This window comes from Mobula hypostoma, chromosome 7 (assembly GCF_963921235.1).
Source record: "Mobula hypostoma chromosome 7, sMobHyp1.1, whole genome shotgun sequence".
NCBI classification, from domain to species: Eukaryota; Metazoa; Chordata; class Chondrichthyes; order Myliobatiformes; family Myliobatidae; genus Mobula; species Mobula hypostoma.
In genome coordinates, this window is record NC_086103.1 from 128,874,053 (window position 1) to 128,894,128 (window position 20,076).

The window sequence follows — 20,076 nt, forward strand, 5'->3', positions numbered from 1 at the left end:
CATCCCCCCCCCCCCCGTAGGTCATTCCCCTCAATGGTATCTGAAGTTATTATTGAGGGGAATAGCCACAGGGGTACTCTGCAGTGGCTGTGTATTTCCCCTCCTCCTTACAGTCACCCAATTACCCGTTTCCTGCAACCTAGGGGTGACTACCTCCCTGTCGCTCCCCGTCTGTCACCTCTTCATTCTCCCAAATGAGCCGAAGGTCATCGAGCAGCAGGTCCAGTTCCTTAATACATTCCGTCAGGAGCTGCAACTTGGTGCAGCATCCCAAACGAAGTACAAAACACTGCCGCTGGAGCCATTCTCCCCAATCTACTCTGCCCTAACAGCTGAGGAATGAAAAAGTAAGGACACACAGAGAGTAACTTACAAGACAATGTACCTCACCCAAGCCTGATGAGCCAAAGCCATTCTAAATACTGACACACTCCAACTGAATGGCTAGTCCGCTTGCACTTGAAGTATTCTTATTGGCCCTTCCTAATAAATCCCTCTTGGTGGTTGGTCGCTCCTCAACTCAGAGAAACTGCGGCAAAACTCCGCCTTTAAAATTTCGATAGCTGGCCCGATTTAAAGGTTTTTATGCACCCCTGAAGTGGATTGCACCTATAAAGTGCTACAGCTGCCCATACACCTCCATTCAGGATCCTTAACCATCCTTCCCGGTACAGCAACATTTCACCTGCAAATCTGCTGTGGTCGTCTATTGTATCTATAACCCAGTACAGCCTCTACATTGGTAAGACCTGTCGTAAATAGAGGGACCGTTTTGTCGAGCAGCCGCGCTCCAACCGCCTAGAGCGGAACTTCCCGGTGTCCAAGTATTTCAATTCCAATTCCCATTCCGGTACATCAGTGCCTCTCTTGTGCCAAGATGAGTGCACCCTCGGGCTGGAGCTACAACACCTTGTACACACAAAATGCTGGAAGAACTCAGCAGGTCAGGCTATGGGAAAAAAGTACAGTCGACATTTCGGTCCGAAATTTGATTACCAGTTTGTGATTGGAGCAACACCTTATATTCCGTCTGGGTAGCCTTCCCTCCAACCTGATGGCATAACTATCAACTTCTTCCGGTAAAAAAAATGCCCCCCCCCGGCCAAATTCCCCACTTCGGCCTTTTATCTCTTCTCACGTGCTTATCACTTCACCCTGGGTCCCCTCCTCCTTCTCTTTATCCTATGATGCACTCTTCTCTCCTACCAAATTCTTTCTTCTAAAGCCTTTAGCTTTCCCACGCACCTGAACAATATAGTCAGCTCCATAGACGTTGCCTTGGGCCATCTGTACCATTTTTTTTGTTTTATGGCGGTTGGCAACCAGTTTTTCAGTGCATTAACGCCACCTGCTAGACTTGTGGTGTTCCAACCAAATATGTCCTGGAGTTCTCCACTTTAGACAATCTAGTTCAGCCTGCAGTTCTCTATTAGCATCACTCTGCCGCAGCAATTCCTCGTGAATACTTAATACGCTTATTAGATAATGCCGCAAACTGCTATTCTTCCCTAATTTTGTCACGTTTTCATGTAGTTGCATTACCTCAATTACAAGTGATGTAAATGAAATCAATGTAAGACTAAAATCTTCTTGTTAAAGAATAGTAATTATCACATTATACTTTTAAAATTGTTGTTTTTCCAAGTCTATCTGCTTTTTCAGGTTTTCCCTTTCTTGGATCGTAGCCTGCAGTTGTTTACTGAGATATCAGAGTTCTTCTTCATTTGCTTCCATGTTTTCATTTTATAATCTGAATGTAGATAATTCACTTTGCAACAAATTCCTTTTCCTTTTGTATACTTGTAATAATTTCCTCCATTTTCCAATCTCTTTTCCAACTCACAGTTGTTCTTGTCGGGTACTTCTAGTTGTTGTTGGAGTTCTGCACATTTACCCTGGGTTTCAACCATAAAATCTGAGGATTTTCGTTAATTTCGATATATATTTCTTAAACTTTATTGACTATTTGCAACAAATACACTGTCATTAAGATTCCATCTCCCCTGCCTGTGACCTGTTGGATCCTCCAACCTGTACCATCAACTGCAAGGTCAGGTTAAAAAGATGCTCATCTTAATTACACCAATCCCACCCTCATTAAAAACAAGCATATGCAGTATTCTTCAGCTGTGGCAGAGACTCTGCAAATAACTTTCTCCAGAACTGTCCTTCCTATTGGGTTCTCACATTATCACCACATTTCAAACACTACTAGTCGTCTTTACAGACCGTCGGACAGAAAAGCACCAAACCTCTCATAATTTATTTGATGGTATTTGTCTTTGAGTTGCTGCATATGAGCTAAGGTAGAGGATCCTCAATCAGTATTGATATGTGCTTGCAATATCAAACAAGCAACGTGCATATTCAACCAAAGCATAGCAATATTAGCATTTTTTTTACTTTCGTACACATAGTACAAGTAGAAGGATCCTACTGAAGAGGTATTTTAAAGTACTATTAATTTATCACATTTTCAGAAGCTACTGTATACAGTATAGGCAACACCTGTGTTATCTGGGATGTGGGGTGAGGAGGACAAGATTCAAGAGGTAATAGCTCTATCATAATGCTCGGTAATCTCCAAGTATGGAATCCATAGAGTCTAATGAAAGAGTGAATGGAAGATTTGGCCTTCCAAATCAGTCAGTATACCCTGAACTTCAGTGTACATCTCAAAAGGGCACCAGGGATCCAACTGGAATTGCTAGCAAAGAAAAAGTGGTGGTTTTCCCCACCAAAAATCACTAGCTTAGGTTAAAATAAGATCAGAAAATCCTGGAAGCAACAGTTTCTCTTCCCACACATGAGAATGCTTCATGTCAAAAACTGTCAGAGCTGGGAAGGAGAGATGTCATATTTTCATTTGTATGAGGTGTGGGGGGGGGGTGATGAAGAGAGAACAAAGAATCCTTTTAAATAAACTCCATTCAATTTCAGTAAAACAATATTGAAAATTAATTGGTGCAACTTCAAAAAGTTGAAAAATGCAATTACTTATCAAGATTATGCACAACTTACTACCATGTCCATTTCACTACCCCTTCTTCCCCACCCCCTCTTCTTTCCCACCTCCCCCACACACAGAAAAAAATTGATTTCTTAATTGATAGAAATTAGAAACAGTGGAAATATTATAATAGTATTTATTGTCATTCCTTTTATAGATATTTGCTACTTAATGATAATTTGCAATGTTGAATAAATACACAATTTTAGTTTGAATTATTATTCTAAAAATTCTTAAAATAAATGGGAGCATTCACAATGGACAACTTCATTTGCACTTTTGTTGCAATAAAAATGTGCTCACCTTATACACTGATGCTATTATTGAAATTACTAATTAGCAAAAAGCCTCCTTTAGTCTTCTTACTGGTGACCGACACATTATGTTACTGAATGAGTTGGGAGTAGTGCAGGGCGGTAAGGTTGCACTCCCACAAAGCACTTCTCATTACAGTTTACAGTATCATAATATAGTATCATCTGTGGCTGCATCAAGAAATGAGGGGTGGGAAAAGTTTTACTGAAAACTGTACTCTTTCCCCCACTTGCAAAATTCTGTAAGATTGAGTTTCATTTCATCTTAAACATTTTGATAGTGATTTGTGTATTACTCAAACAGCCGTAACTCTTGAGATTGCCTGTGCCCACTCTCTTGGTTAACTCAAATGATTGCTTTGCAAATGTTGGTTACATTTTAAAATGCAATACAAAAAAGTGGCAGAGTGCAGAGTCCTATGTAAACACAGGATAAAACTTATATTTCAAACCTGATTGTTTTAAGAAACAGAATAAGTGCAAGTTAATTGTTCATGTTAACATTTTCTATATTCCAACCCATAATCTACTACAAAGACAAAATTACCAATTTCAGTTGTTCTATTTAAAAGAAAAAGCTCAAAATTACACCGCTGTTTCCTGCCCCAGCTACAAAATACAAAAAGAATTACAGACTTAAAAACTCTGATGGGTGAAGACAACCAAATCTGTAACTAGAATTAGGATAAAGTTGAAACATGGTGCTTTTATTACCACTTAAAGATTTAACTCCTAAGGTAGACCATGTGAAGCTATTCAAAAAGATAAATCCAATAGACTTGTAATGATCAGGTCTGATCACTATATTTTTTAAAAAGTGCATTGAGACCAGCTAGTTTTGAAAATCAGAGCAAAAAGCTTTGCAAACCACAAGATGTTGTAATTAAGTGATAGAAGGGTTCTAGAGAAGACAAGTTTACATTTGAACATCATTAGATACTATCAAAGTGGAACTGGTTAATTTTTTGGAAAGCTTAAATGAAACTTAGAGGTTCAAAATTGCCAAAAGTATGCTCAACTTGCTGCTCTTTGTATTGCAATCAAGATGTGCAACTACATTTTCATTCCATATACTAATCAAATAAGTATTTCAGCTCACATCTAAATTAAAGAATGACACATTTAGATGAACACATCAAATTAGGAGTTTATAGACTCAAGCCATTCTAATCGACATGACTATATAAACAGAGATTCCATTGGCTATACCTCCCTAACTACAGTTGAACAGCACTAAATGTCTTTCCCCCCCCCCACCCCCATGGGACAAGCTTATAGCCACTCTGACTGGATCTCCTGATTTGAGCTATTTGTATTGCGAAGAAAGTGAATAAAGCATGCCCATGTTGCTCTATTTAGGCACATTGTAATGAGCTGATAATAGTGTTTACCATGTTAGTTTGAGGTAAAATTCAAAGATTTGAAAACAAAAAATATGAACTTAATCAAGAACATTCCCACCTGTAACTCTTCCTCTACACCAAGCCCCCACCTACACATTTTAGAAAAAAATACTCAGTCATGCAGGATTCAGATAAAGGTGCACACTTTCTCTGACCAAGAAGAAACTTATATCTTTGCCTGTCCCTATACATAACATCATACAAGTTTGTTCTTTCGTATAGAAAAATTTCTTGCCGACCTTTCATCAGTCAGCCCATTTTCATTTCAGCCAAGAATATGGAAAGTGTTTCCTTGCTTTCAATAATCTCTATTGCGACTGATGTAAAGTACGACAGGTAGGAATCAAATAACAAAATTCCATTTTGTATGCAAAGGACATAAGTCAATAAGTTCTCCATTTCTGCCAGCAAAAATCTGATCTTATTACTAATATTTACTAAGTTCAAGAAATATTGCAGTGCAAAATTCAACATGGATATTAGTATTTAGACATCATTATGAAAAGTCCTATAGATACAACTTAAGGATATTGAAAAGAACAGCAGCATATGAAACTTTATTTAATCAGGAAAATCTCCTGAAAATTAAAATTTAAAAATAATCACACAAAAGCTAACCAATCCAAAGTGCAAAAAATTAATTATTCTAGGCAAATAATTTGTCATGCAAAGGCTACTACTTCTCATGATACAAGAGTCAAATATGACAATATTGAGTATTACTATAGTCTTCTTCCACCTCCACCCCTAATGAGTAGACAGCTGTTTATAGGAACTGGAAATTCCAAGTACTTGTACCAAGTTAGTGATATTGTGAGAGGCATGAATGGGTGTTGTGGGCAGATAGTTGCCTGATGCCAGTTGGGCTGCGGAGCACGACATTAGAATGCATACTTCTTTACAAGTATCTGAATACAGATTAGCAAACTACCACTCACCCTGAGAATCCCCAAGCATTCAAATAATGGTTGGCATATCTTTAAAGCAACTGATTCAAGGAGGAAAAAAAAAATCAAATAAAGCTTTGTACAATAATAAAACGAAATAAAATCTATAACTACCTTCATTGATATTTATTAATTGAGTAAACTATGAATAACTCCTAAATTCCCATAGTATATATGTAATATTTCCCAAAGAAATACATTATATTGGAAGTGAAGCCATCATTTGCCAAACATGTTGAATTTTATTACATTCCATGCAAAAAAGCATTTTATAGCATTTGGGCAAACTGTCAATTGCTGCTTTCCAATAATCCCAAAATCCAAAAATTTATAAAGCAGCAGGCAAATATTTTTGAGCAACTAAAAAGACAAATCCTCAATGATTCCCTCAAAAGACTATGTTCTGCAGCTATCACAAAATAATGCAACTGAGGTAGAGGATGAAGGAGACCTTATTTAAACTTAGAAAATCAAACGTCCAAATGAGCCCAAATCATTTCCTCCTCCAGCAGATGGTCCACAACTTCCGGAAGATCCGCCATTTTCATCATCATCGAAACGTCTCCACCATGATGGTGTATTAACAGATGTTATACGGTCAGCTCTTTTCCTTGCTTCTTTTTCCTCTTCCTAGAAACAGTTTTAATATGCTTTCAATTAATACTGTATATCTTTAAATGTCTTGCGCCTTTTAAGATACATCATCTAAGCATTTAACTATGGTACAATGTTTTGACCTTCGTTGGCCAACTTGTCTGCATTGATTCACTTTCTGAAGCAGTCTTGCCTTGTGGTCAGAATCAGATTTAATATCACTAGCATATGTCAAGAAATTTGTTTAGCAGAACAAGTACACTGCAATATATAAAAAATAAAAACTATAAAGTATATATAAAAATTAAATTAAGTAGAGCAAAAAGAGAAAAAAAAAGTAGTGAGGTAGTGTTCATGGATTCATTGTCCATTCAGAAATCTCTGTGGAGAGGAAGAAATGTTGAGTGCATGTCTTCAGGCTTCTGGACCTCTTCCTTAACGGTGGTAGTGAGTAGAGGGCAAGCCCTGAGTAACGGGAATCCTTAATGATGGATGCTGCTTTTTGAGGCAGCGCCTTTTGAAAGTGTCCTCACTGCTGGGGAGGCTAGTACACATGATGGAGCTGGCTGAGTTCACAATTTTCTGCAGCTTTTTGTGATACTGTGCAATGGCCTCTCCATGCCAGATGATGATGCATCTAGTTAGAATACTCTCCACAGTACAACTGTAGAAATTTGCAAGCATCTTTAGTGAGATACCAAGTCTCCTCAAACTCCTAAAGAAATAGACTGCTGTCCTGCCTTCCTTGTAATTGCATCAATATGCTGGGCCCAGGATAAATCTTCAGAAATGTTGACTCCACACAAACCTCCAACAGCCAACTACTATGAAAAAGTAGCACAGATAAAACTTAACTGAATTACAAATGAAAAATTATACAAAAAGAAAAGCAATTTGACCATGATCCTTTGCATTATACATCTGCACATTATTAATTTTCTGAATCTCAACAGACATTTAACCCCGATTTGAAATTTCCAGTTATTACATGCTTATTATAAAATGTTATTATTCACACGAAATTTCACTCATTTCTAAAGAACTGGTGCTTGTTGGTCCATGGAATATCTAATCAGTCTACAGAAAAAGGAAAATTGCAGAATGAAGATCTAATTGAAAACATCTCCAATGAAGATCTAATTGAAAACATCTCCAGAAACAAGTGTAATAGTTGTGATTTCTTTGCATGTCACAGTCACTATTATTTAAAATTTGTTAATGACCATTAAGTAGTAATGATAATGCTCAAGTTACATTAAACACCAAGACAAAGCCAAAATATGGGATTCGCCCTGTCCAGCCAGGTGCACCTCTGGCATGTGGAAGTCATTAAGCTTCAACAACTTCTTTTTAGGGTTATTACTCACAGTTAATACACACAATTAAAATTAGAGATCCCCACTAATGTAATTAAATCATAAATATCATTACTGTTTACACAACCTTTCTGTGTGCACATTTGCTGCCACATTTCCATACCTTATCAAAGAGTTTAGTCTAATTGAAAGGCATGGGGGGAGGGGGTTCATCTTCTGATGACATTGGTTTTTGTATTGCAATTAAATACCTCTGATCTGTAAAAGCACGTTTAGAAATAATATCCCCTTAATCTTTCTCTAGCCTTTTGCAATCTTTGAGCATGTGAAATAATAAACTGTTAAGTACATTCAGCAGCCATTTGGACAAGTGGGGATTGGTTAGGCAAAAGCCACTTGGATTTGTTAAAGATTAAGTTTATCGACCCTTTTTGCTTTTTTGATGAATAAATGTTAAAGGAGATAGTTATCATACTGCACTGAGAGGCTTGTTTCATACTATACACAGTGATCAACCCATTTACACTAATTTCCATTTTTTTGAAAATTCTTTCCATGTTCTCATGAACTGCTCCCAGATCCTACCAGTCACCTACATAGAAGGAGTTGTGACAGTCCAGTCTTTATGGATTCTCAGACATTTGATATGGTACAAAGTCTGAAGGGCATGGAATAGATACTGAGCTGTAGAAGCCCAAGCAGAAAAATGGATAAGTAACAGGAATCACAAGCAGTGACAAGATTATTTTCCATACAGAAGGAAAGCATACAGTGAAATTTTCCAGCACTCATTACTAGGATCACTAGCCTTATTTATTTATAACAATGATTTGTTGATTATACAAGATTTGAAAGTATATGCAACCAAGGACGTTAAAGCACAAATCAACAAAATGCTCAGATGAGCAGCAAATTAAATTTAAATAATAATGAAGTTGTACATGTTGGTAGGAAGGAGGCAAGACAATTTAAATCAAGGGCAAAATTTTACAAGGAACACGAAAACAGAGACCTATAGCTATAAGTCATGGACTCCTTGAACAGTCAGCATGGACTTCTATGGGGAAGATCCCGAGTCACATATTTGCTCAAAAGGTTTCTAAGGTGACAAAGATGACTGTTGAGGGTGGGGTAGTGAATGTTATCTACATAAACTTTCATAAAGCATTTGACAAGGTCCCTCATAGTAGGTAGCTCAGCAGACCAAGTTATGTGGGATTTCCAGCAAATTGGTAAACTGGATACAAAATTCACTAGGTCATAGCAGGAAGTGTAGTAGTAGAGGAGTGCTTTCTTGTCTGGAGGTCTGTAACCAATGGTGATCAGAAAGGATTAGTGCCAAGTCCTCTTGTCTGCAACACACCTCACAGACAAGTGATTTGGATGAAGATGTAGGTAGGGTTGTGGTTAGTAAGGAAAGTTGAAGGAATCAGCTGGAAACGTGGACAGAGAATTAAGAGATTGAGTTTAATCTGAACAAGTTTGGGGTAATGCATTTTTGGAGTTTTGAGGTCATGCGTTTTGAGGTCAAACATGAGGAACATGCACAGGAAATAGTAGCACCCTTAAGAGCATTAATGTATTAAGGAATCCTGAGCTGCTGCAGATCCATTACCTTCTGAAAACGGCAACAGAAGTGGTTAGGGTGGTTTGCATGCCTTTATTGGTCAGAACATAAGAGTACAAAAGTTTGACAGTCACACTGCAGTTGTGCATGTGTATATATATATATATATATATATATATATATATATATATATATACATATACACACACACATATATATATTAAAAACAACAGATTATACCACATTTAAAGTATTATATTCAGTTTTAGCTACCATGCTATAGGAACCTTTGGAGAGGGTGTAAAAGCTTCACCAGATGTTGCCTAGATTGGAGTGCATTAGCTACAACAGAAGTTGGACAAACACTGGATTGTCCTCTCTGGAGTGTCATAATCTAAAAGACAATATTATAGTATATAAAATTTCAAGTGGTATAGATAAGGTAGGCAGTCCACATCTTTCTCCCAAGGTGGAAATGTCAAAAAAAAAGGGTTTAGATGCTGAGAGAACGGATTTTTTTTTAATGAAAAGAGTGGCAGACACCTTGAACTTGCAGCCTCCAAGGCAGGTAGTAGAAGATATGACTGCAACATTTACGGAGGCATTTTAAAAAATTCATGAACAATTAGGGAACAGAGGAATAGAGGCAACATGCAAGCAAATGGGATTAGTTAGTCTGGTTTCATGGTCAGCACAGACATGCTCTATATCATTCTGTTGTTTTAGGAGCACCGGTCATTGAAAGCAGTAGAAAGGGTTGAGAAAGTTCAGAATCCTGAATTTTTAATCCAAAATAGTTCCATTTAAAATCTAGTAGACTTATCATCAATTGTTATGAAGCCTTACAAAAACAAATTAATGCAAAATGGTAAGTCACAGTGTTCTTAAAAATCAAAGTTTGGTAAATGAACTACTTTTGAAATTAGTATCAGTCTAAATTACTTACCTGTAGGTACTGAATGTTGTCCCTGGAAATGGCTTCCATCAACTCTTTGTTTAATCTTACTTCGCCATACAGTCCCACATTAGCTGTAATAGGTTCACCATCAGAGCAAGACTGTCTTGTTAATCGCTGTCTGTAGAATAACACATAGGCAGTGTCTTTGGGAAAGTAACTGGTAACATTGCTGATGGAATCAAATGATGAAAATGAAACTCTGGTGTCATTATACAAATACCATTTTCCGTCAGTTCTACCCTCAGCACCCAAAATTTCACTTGGGCCAATTACAGAGTTAGCATCCACACATTCTCTTGCATAGCAATAGTAATGTCCACTTTCAGAAGATATCCCAGAGTGCACCACTACAGAGCAGAGGTCATATACAATTGACATATACATAGTATCCTCCACAAAAGGGCTCCAGTTCCCTAGTTTGCATTGTTGATTTTTGCCCCAAATTTTGTGTTCATCCTTTGAATTTATCCTAATGGGTAGTTTAAGGACTAAAGGGACTGATACATTATCCAGTATCTTTCTGCGCTTCATTGTTGCAAGATCAAAGGAGAATCGTAATAAAGTCAAGATAAGATAATGTGGATTTCCAGTTAATTCTACCACTTTTTCTGCTTCTTGTAATGAGGTACATTTATTGCAATAATATCTGTTATCACCCGACAGCATTTCTGGTGAAAGAAAGTAGTTAATGAGGTCAGACACTGATCTACAATTTGCTGAGTCACACATTTTCTCCCCGGAGGCCACTGCAAAATCATTCTGTGGCAGGGAACCAATTCTAGATGCTGTAGTCTCCTCCTTTGCTTTTCCATGGGTACCGATTACATCAACTGGTACCACTCGCACAGAATGCTCCTTATATTTTGTTTGTGTCTGTTTATTTGGAGACTGTTGTTGCTCAGCTTGTGATACCAAATTATCTGCACTAGAAATCTTCATTGAGATATTAGGGTCACTTGAATGATCACACCTTCGTAGAAAATTGTTTGGTGGTGGAAATGCTAGGGATAAATCTGTAAAAACTTCCTCTCGGAAGGAAACATTACAACAACAATGACAAAGGATCCTAGTCACCATCTTTCCACCAAACATTCTTTCTATTAATGTTTTCTCTGGATCTCGACCTTCTATACGAGGTTCACTGCCTGAATGTCTCTGTCCATGAGAAATTCCTTTACTAGCCTTCTCTTCTTCATGTAGCCTTGAAAATAAAATTAAATGTTTAGCCACAAAAAGATACAGGGCTGTCATTTCCATGATATCAATTAGCTTTCCAGTTAAGAACCTAAACTCAGTTCTAGACATTACAAAGTTGGAGCAGCATATATAAATGAATTATAACCATAACATTGCACATGATTACTTAGCTTTTCTGATGAGAAAATAGCAGGCAGACAAAATTTTAAAAAAACATTTCCAACCAAGCACACAAGGTCAAAAGTAAATTTAAATAAAGTTTATCTCTGGCAAAATAACATGAGATTTTAAGGAAATTCATACTTTTAATTTTGAGGAATACTTTTTATATTTAGCAGGCAGTTTAAATGTTAAAGTTTGACAATCCCATACATTTTCAAGTGGAAATATTTGAACTTGCAAGCACAAGCATGAGACAAAATGTGCTGTAGTCACTCAAAGGCAAAACACATCTACAGGTGAAATGCAGTTAATGTTTCAGGACTGATGAAGGGCATTTCGACCGAGATGTGCTGCTGACCTGCTGAGCATTTCTAGCATTATGCTTTGAGTTTCCGGACTTTCAGCAGCTACAGTCTGTGACTTTTAAAATCATACAATAAATATATTTACTGAGGTGGCCTCCACTGCTTCACTGGGCAGAGAATTCCACAGGGCTGCCAGCAACGGTGGTGGAGGCGGATACGATAGGGTCTTTTAAGAGACTTTTGGATAGGTATATAGAAAAATAGAAGGCTATGGGTAAGCCTAGTAATTTCTAAGGTAGGGACATGTTCGGCACAACTTTGTGGGCCAAAGGGCCTGTATTGTGCTGTAGGTTTTCTATGTTTCTATAATGATGGTCTTCTTATTCTTCTAAAATCATCCAATGCAAGTAGGCAGATAAATAGTCTGCCACATTATAGACAGAAACTTAATTGGTTGAATAGAGCAAGATATGGGAACAGGAGTGGGTTAATTTATACCACACTATTTTCCTGCCCTATCACTTTATTGCTTTAATATTCAGAAACGTCTTCACTTTTTATTCTTCAAAACTAGAGAATATACTTCTAGACCAGGGTGGTGAACCTACGGCACACGCAGAAAGTTTTAAACAAGTGATTCTATAGATGCTGGAAATCTTAAACACACAAGATGCTGGAGGAACTCAACAGGTCAAGCATACTGGAGTACCTGCATCATTCAGTGTGCAACACACAAAAACTTTGTCAGCACACAGCACGCAATGTCACTCAATTCTTTAAAATCACACCCATAAAAAGATACATGATGATCATCTTTACTCTAATGAATTTTTACAACCCGAGCAGTGAGAGGTTTTCCCAGGAAATGTCTCATGCTGGCTTGGCACCAGCTAAAGGGTTGCAAGGACACGTGACAAGTTAACATTTCAAAATTAGTTTCCATGACACTGATGGAGAACCAAGCACGACTGGTAAAGAGGTAGGTTTTGTCATTATTTTAGCAATATGTTCAAGATCCACTGATAGACTTTCATTGTACAGTACATGAAGAGGCTTTGTGCGCAAAAAATGGCCTTAAGGAACTTGAAGTAGTGATGAAAATTGTAACTAAGGTAATTAATTTCATTTGTTTGAAGAAAAAAAGATCTTCGGAATTTATTGAGCGAGGTGAATTCTGGTGTACCTCAGTCTATTTATGTACAACAATGTTTGTTAGCTTAGTAGTGCTTCCATCCTTAACCAATTTGTTGAGTGGATAAAATTCATCTGTTTTCAACAAAAGAAAAAATTGTTGTCAAGAGTTATATGACAGATTTGATTTTTTTTTAAACTTTCCCCTCACATTTAAACTTGAACACGTGAACAAGGGTCTAGCAAAATACTTGCTGTTAATTGTGGTAATACAAAAGCCTTTGAAATCAAGCAGGAATGATTTAAACAAGATGCCAAAAATAGCACTTAAGCATTTCCCAAACCTAAAAAATGATACAGATTCAAATTCCAGATGAGGACATTGAGCCTTCCAGTGCAATTTCTGAGCATCATTAGTTCAACTATGGAACAAATTTCCTTAAGATTTACTGAGTTCATGTCATTTAAAGAAACTGCAAAATTCATAAAGTATGATGACAGTGTAACATTAGAAAACATGAATTTAGAAATGTTGCAGTGAATTGATTTTAAAGGATTTTGAAACATCATTAATTGATTTGCAAATCAGCTCAATCTGGAGGCAAAATTTGTTGCTGAACTATAAAATATTGAAATATCAGTCAGTGACTGGATCAAAGCACTTAACTCCAGACACAAGGTTCTGAAACTGGAATTCCATTCCTAAAACTTCTAACTGTCTGAAAAATCTTGCAATGGCAATATGAACAGCATTTACATTGACATATTTATGCAAGGCATTGTTTTCAGTGATTGTACTTGGTCAAATCTTATTATAGGAGTGGAGTTACTGATAAAACTAGTGCTATGTGCACAACTCTCAGAACAATATTTGTCATCACCGGTGCAACAAAAGTTTCACTGAGTGTAAAGTGTGTTTATTTTCCTCCTTTATCTTTTACGAATGTGCACCAAAGCTTACAATTTCATTCATACAGTATTTATGTTGAGGACCAATAGCAATGCTATTTAGAAACTATTATTGATTATATTTTCAAAATTAAACTCATTAATTTAACACAATGAAATTCCTTTGATCACATGCTGATGAGCATATAAACAGTACCCATGGTAATAGTAAAGACACCAACGAAAATAATATTGTACATTGTGAACAAGGACATCCCTTTCTCCAATTTCTCTGTAAAAAGTATTCAGCAGATTTTCCTGCACCAAATGTATTTTGTATTTTTCCTAAAAATGTACTCCTGCCCAATTGCTAGTAATCAGTAAATCTATCACCCTAAGACTCCTTTCATCCTCAAAACTATACACATTTATCATTTAGTTTCATGTCATCAGCAAATTTGAAAATGTATATTTGGTCTCCTTCCATGAAGGCAGCAAATGGTTGGGTTTCATGGATCTCTTAAGTGCAAGGATGAGCCATCCAAGTTTAGTATAATGCCCCCACATGGATATTACATAGTCTATAACAAGCTAAGTCTTTAACCTGTGTCCAAATAAATTATTATTGTTCTACAGTAACAGAATAATGTGAAGCATCTTCAAACAAATAACCTGTTCATAATTCAAATTCTACTGATACTTTAAGGCCACTTGAACTTTAGAGGTGGGACAATTGGATTGATTACAACTACACAGCAAAAGATAATAGGTTATTGTTCATGTTAATTTACCTTTGAGGGAGCCATCATGATGAAATCAGGGAAGGCATCAAGTGGCTATCACCTGTATTAAAGCAATGTTAAAGGCAAATCCCTGACACACAGTTTAGGGCATGCTCATTTTCCAATTAATAATCTAGTCATTTGTACATATTGTCATCCGTCGCTGTGAAAAAGGAGGTGTTTTTGGTGTCAGATGCTGTACTCAGATCAGTCACTGATACTTGAATACTAAGTTCTGACAGCTGAAAAGCTCCCATTGTAAATGTGATCCTGCATAGTTATTGGTCTAAATTCAAAATGCAGTAGGTAATAACAGCCACTGAAAGTGTAATTAAAAGTGTATAGGCCTGTGTTTAAAAAGTAGTAGGTCTGCATAATGAATAACCACCTTTTTATATCCATCTTCAGTGTCTCCAGTGACTCATTTACAATCACAACCACATGGTTTCTTTCATTGACTTATCTGCTAAATTGATAAAAGTTTTAACTTGACTTTTACATCTTACAGGGCAATTAAATTTAAAACAAAAAATGAAGAGTATAACATTTAAGCAAATCACACTCATCATTCTGTACGCTTCATCTGCAAGTCTTGTGGTGACTGATTTCACGTAGTATGACACTCCAAAATGTAGAACCAGTTGTATTAAGGCACAGCACTGGCGAATATTTTACTGGCTTCTCTGAAAACCTGCACCTTTGTCACGATGTCATTTTCAAAATAATTGCTTAGGTTAGTTTGCACAGATTGGTTTCCAAAATCATCTGTGTTTAGGAATGAAATTACTTTCAAGAATAGATTCTGCAAATAAATTTCCTTTTATTATGAATCATGGCAGCTAAGTCTTGAACTGCTTCCAACGTTTCCTGATGTTTAGACAAGCAGACCCTAGACCCAGACAGAAATTTCTTCCTGCCTCAGAAAAACTGAATATTTTTCTTTTGAAAGACCAGTGAGCTGATATCACACCACTCGACTGGGAGCTCCTGCACCAATTGGATCAACTGCAACTCAAATTGACTGATGTCTGCCAACCAATGAAACAAAACTATCCAGATGATCTGCAATAAATCAGAATCAGTAACAGGTTTACTATCACTGGCATACAGTAGATCATGAATTTTGTTGTTTTGCGATAGAAGTACATTGCAACACCTAATATAAATTACAAGTATATATAAAAAATTAAATACTTAGTGCAAACTGAGAGCAAAATAAAGTGAGAAAGTGTTCATGTATTTGTTCATTGTCCATTCAGAAATTTAATGGTGAAGGCAAAGAAGCTGTTCCTAAAACATTGAGAGTACATCTTCAAGCTACGACACCTCCTCCTTGATGGTAGCAATGCAATAAGACGAGGGCATGTCCTGAGTGATGGGGGTCTTCAAAGATGAATACTGCCTTTTTGAAGCATTGCCTTTTGAAGATGTCCAATGCCGAGAGGCTACTGCACCTGAGGGAGCTGGCTGAAATTTTTTATGATCCTGTGCAGTATCCCTTCCATATCAGACAGTGATGCAACCAATTAGTATATTTTCTTCCATTTAAGATGCAAATATCCCAGTGAGCACAACATTACTTTTTGGACGTGAGTGTAAAATCCAAAACCTTTTCTAGCACAGAAAAATACTCCAACTAAAGCCTGTGACAGTCACGTCTGATTTCTTCCCCCCCCCCCCACCATAACAAAAAGCCACATCTGCTTGGAATTCACAAGACGGTTGTGTTAATATCCTTCTGATGCTTTCTACCAACTCTCAACTATTTTGTCTAAAAATAGGAGCTCCATTTTCTGCCATCAACCAACCCTCAATACTGCCCTCGACTTGACCATTTCTTCTCTCCTAATTCCCACATTACTCACTGCCCATCTCCTGCTATCATCAATTAAGAAGCCCATGACAAAAGTACAAGATGTGATGTGCTCTCTCCCTCCCCAAAGTAAACATTTAATCCAAACTGGAGTTATTCATGTCATTTCATAAATTACTTACTTAATTCACTTAACCCCCCCCCCACCCCCACTATTTTATTCGCCTACCCTTCCTACTAACAGTGGGTTCTGGTTAATTGTGTGCAGCCGTTTATTTGGGATAACTCAAAGAACAAAAACAAATTGAGAAAACAGCCATTTCATTCATTTATTTGGGACAGGAGACGGTTGCAAAGAGTTTCTAACTAGGGTCAATTGTGTGGCCATTAGACACTACACCAGGCTTAGAACAAATAGATTTTAAAATAGTGTTAGTTACATGCATTTGTGTTCAAAAAGCAGTGATTTTTGTCACTGATGGGCGAGAAATAAGCAGTATAACAATTCAGAACTGTTTTGCTCACTGTGGTTTAAAGCATTCAGGCTTGATATGTCAGAAATGGCAAAGAGTGAAAATTTCACTTACAAGTTATAAACTATGCAGAATTGGAAGGTTTCAACAATTATCATGAATGTTACAACGAAAAGGAAGATTTGGAGGATGCAATCAATGATAGCATTGTATGAAAGCAGTCCATTATTTGCACTAGGTATCTGCACTAATTTTGCTCACTTATAGTCAATCAAAAGAACATGGCAGTGTACACTGGATGAGTTCCTCCATTGATAACCATTTGGAACTAATACAATTTTAAAGTAAGGTAGTAGTATTGATGGTGTTTTAATTCATTCTGTCTTTCATTTAAATACACAATTTGTTACTCAGTTCAATGGAAGTTTGTCTGAGTCATACCTTTTAAACCATTTCCATAAAACTTTGGCTAATTGGGAGAGTCACTTAATTGGGCCAATGTGCCCCAATTACTTGTAATCCACTGTATTTCCATTTCTTTGCTCCATCCAAACAGATAACTGGCAATGACTGTCATTAGCTACAATGCTACTCAAGTCAGTTGCTAGGTTGAACTACGGAGAATGGGGAGGAGGTCTGGCCCCTGCACACGAAGCACGCAGGCCCACCGGTGTGTGGACGCGTCCTAGTGCTTGTGAACCAGATCCCTAGCTATGGGTAAATAGCCCCACTGCTTTTTGGGTAGTGTCGGGGGAGATGAAGGCTACAGGAGTAAACCCAATCAGCAGATCTGGAGTGGAATCCCTAAGGTGGCTGGACATCACTGAACATCCTTGCAGCAGCCGCTGCAGCCAAGCTGGTGCCATACGTTTTGCTTCATAAGCTTTTCTTTGGACTACACTGGTGAGGCCGAGAGGGTAATCTTGACAACCGGGCCTCTCAGGATCTCCATACCTTCTACCCAGGCGTGATGATCATCATCACCCATTGTCCTTCAAGACAGACGGATGCCAATCATCAATGACTCAAATCAGTATCAGGTAGGTCTTCTGTTGCAAACATGTGGTTTACAACAGGCCTTTGCAAATGCAGTGGTAAAGGCCTTACCAATCTTAATCCAACTACATCAGACTAGGTTTGCCACAATATTCAATGTAAAATTCTATATGAACTAAAGGAACAACTTCTCATAGCATCACAAAGAATATAATTCACCCTCATCTCCCAAGTGATCTGACCAAGGAGGATTAAGGGGAGGAATACAATGGAAGAAAGTGGAGCAGGTAGGGGGTAGAGGCAAGATTAAGATGCACAAAGGATCTTAAATAGTTTTTTCCTTGGCAACACTAATCTTAATGGGCAAAATGAAGGAAAAGCAAGCGCAAGAGAGCGGTACTACCTTCTGCAACACCAATAATAAAATAGAGTATTTGGATTTTAGGGAGGCATTCAAAGTTCCTCATGGTAGGCTCATTCAGGAAATCAGGAGGCATGAGATCCAGGGAAACATGGCTGCATGGATTCGGAGTAAACTTGCCAAGAGAATGAAGATGGAGAGTATTCTACCTGGAGGACAGTGACCAGTGATGTTCCACAAGGATCTATCTTGGAACCCCTGCTCTTTGTGATTTTTGTAAATGATTTGGATGAGAAAGTGGAAGGCTAGGTTGGCAGTGAAGGTTGGTGTTGTTGTGAATAGTACAGAAAGTTGTCAATAGGTTACAAAGAGACATAGACATAATGTAGGGCAGGGCTGAGAAGTGATAAATGTAGCTCAATCCAGAAAAATACAAAGTGATATTGACAGGATGCAGAGCTGGGCTGTGAAGTGGCAGTTAAGAATTCAACCTGGAGAACTGTGAAGTGATTCACTCTAGAAGGTCAAAGTTGAACGCAAAATACAGGGTTAATAACAGGATTCTCAGCAGAGTACACGAACAGTGAGATCTTGGGGTTAAGAAGGCCTTGACATGTTGGGCTTTATTAGTTTGGGGATTGAGTTCAGAAGCCACAAGGTAATGTTGCAACTCTATAAAACTCTAGTTAGATCACACTTGGTCATCTCATTATAGGAAGGATGTGGAAACTTTAGAGAGTAGAGGAGATTCGCCAGGATGTAGTCTGGATTAGACAGCATGCCTTATGAGAAAAAGTGAGCTATGGCTTTTCCTTTTGGAGCAAAGGAGGATAAGAGGTGACTTGACAAGAGCAAACAACCAGCACCTCTTTTCCAGAGCAGCAATGGTTAATACAAGATGACATACACACGCATGGAACCTGCTGCCAAAAGTGGTGGTAAAGGCAGTTTCATTAGAGACTTTAAGTAGGCACATGGATGAAAGAAAAAGTCATAGCCCTTCATTTTTAAAAGTTGGCACAACAGTGTGGGCTGAAGGGCCTATACTATGGTGTACTATTCTATTTTCTAAAAAAAAATAGATTTCAAAAGTTACACAACAGATAACATTTACTATAGATACAATTATATCAAATTTCAGACAAGCACATTGATACAGCTACATCTTTCAGATTTGAAAAAGCTCAGTCCATCACAGGCAAAGCCCTCCCCACCATTGAATATACTAACAGAGTACTACCACAAAAAAGCAGCACCCAAAGACCGCACCACCCAGGCCACGCTCTCTTCCCACTACCTTCAGGAAAGAGGTACAGAAACCTTTGGTCCCATATACCAGGTTAGGGAACAGTTATTACCCCACAACTATCAGGCTCCTGGAGCCAGTGAGGATAACTTCAATCACCACTACTCTGAAATGAATCTCCAATCTACAGACTCAAGGACTCTTTACCATTCATGTTCTCAGTTGGCCTACTTTTGTACATTATTTGTTTGTCAGTCTTTGTTAATGCTAGTTTTTGTAAATTCTTTTGTATTTTCCCCTGTAAATGCCTGCACGAAAATGAATCTCAGGGTAGTATACAGCAACATACAAGTACATACTTTGATAACAAATTTACTTTGAACTTTGAAAACAGCAGGGCAGTACACTAAATAGAAGTGAGGATTGACAGGTAAAGTGGCATTATAATGAGGGGAAGGTGTGTTGCTTAAATAGAATAGAGAAGATTAAAGTGAACAAAATTGGAAAAAAAGATCTGTAAATGTTAGCTTTCCCAAAAGCTTACAAATTTAGACTTTAAAAAAGGCATCCCAGCCTTTAGAAATAGATCAAATTAGGAGAAAGAGGATTTACC

General features: G+C 37.6%; 1 protein-coding gene across 2 annotated transcripts in view; it reads right to left on the reverse strand.

Moving 5' to 3' along the window:
* Window positions 1–3,156: 3,156 nt before the first annotated feature.
* Window positions 3,157–20,076, reverse strand: part of LOC134349515 (ubiquitin carboxyl-terminal hydrolase 35-like) — a 43,204-nt gene continuing 26,284 nt past the window's right edge. For both annotated transcript variants that reach the window (XM_063053969.1, XM_063053968.1), the window contains exons 11-12: window positions 10,098–11,310; window positions 3,157–6,304 (exon numbers count right to left, since the gene is read on the reverse strand). In XM_063053969.1, the coding sequence (XP_062910039.1) occupies window positions 6,137–6,304; window positions 10,098–11,310 (1,381 nt within the window). In that variant the 3' untranslated portion in view covers window positions 3,157–6,136. The remainder of the gene's footprint in view (window positions 6,305–10,097; window positions 11,311–20,076) is intronic.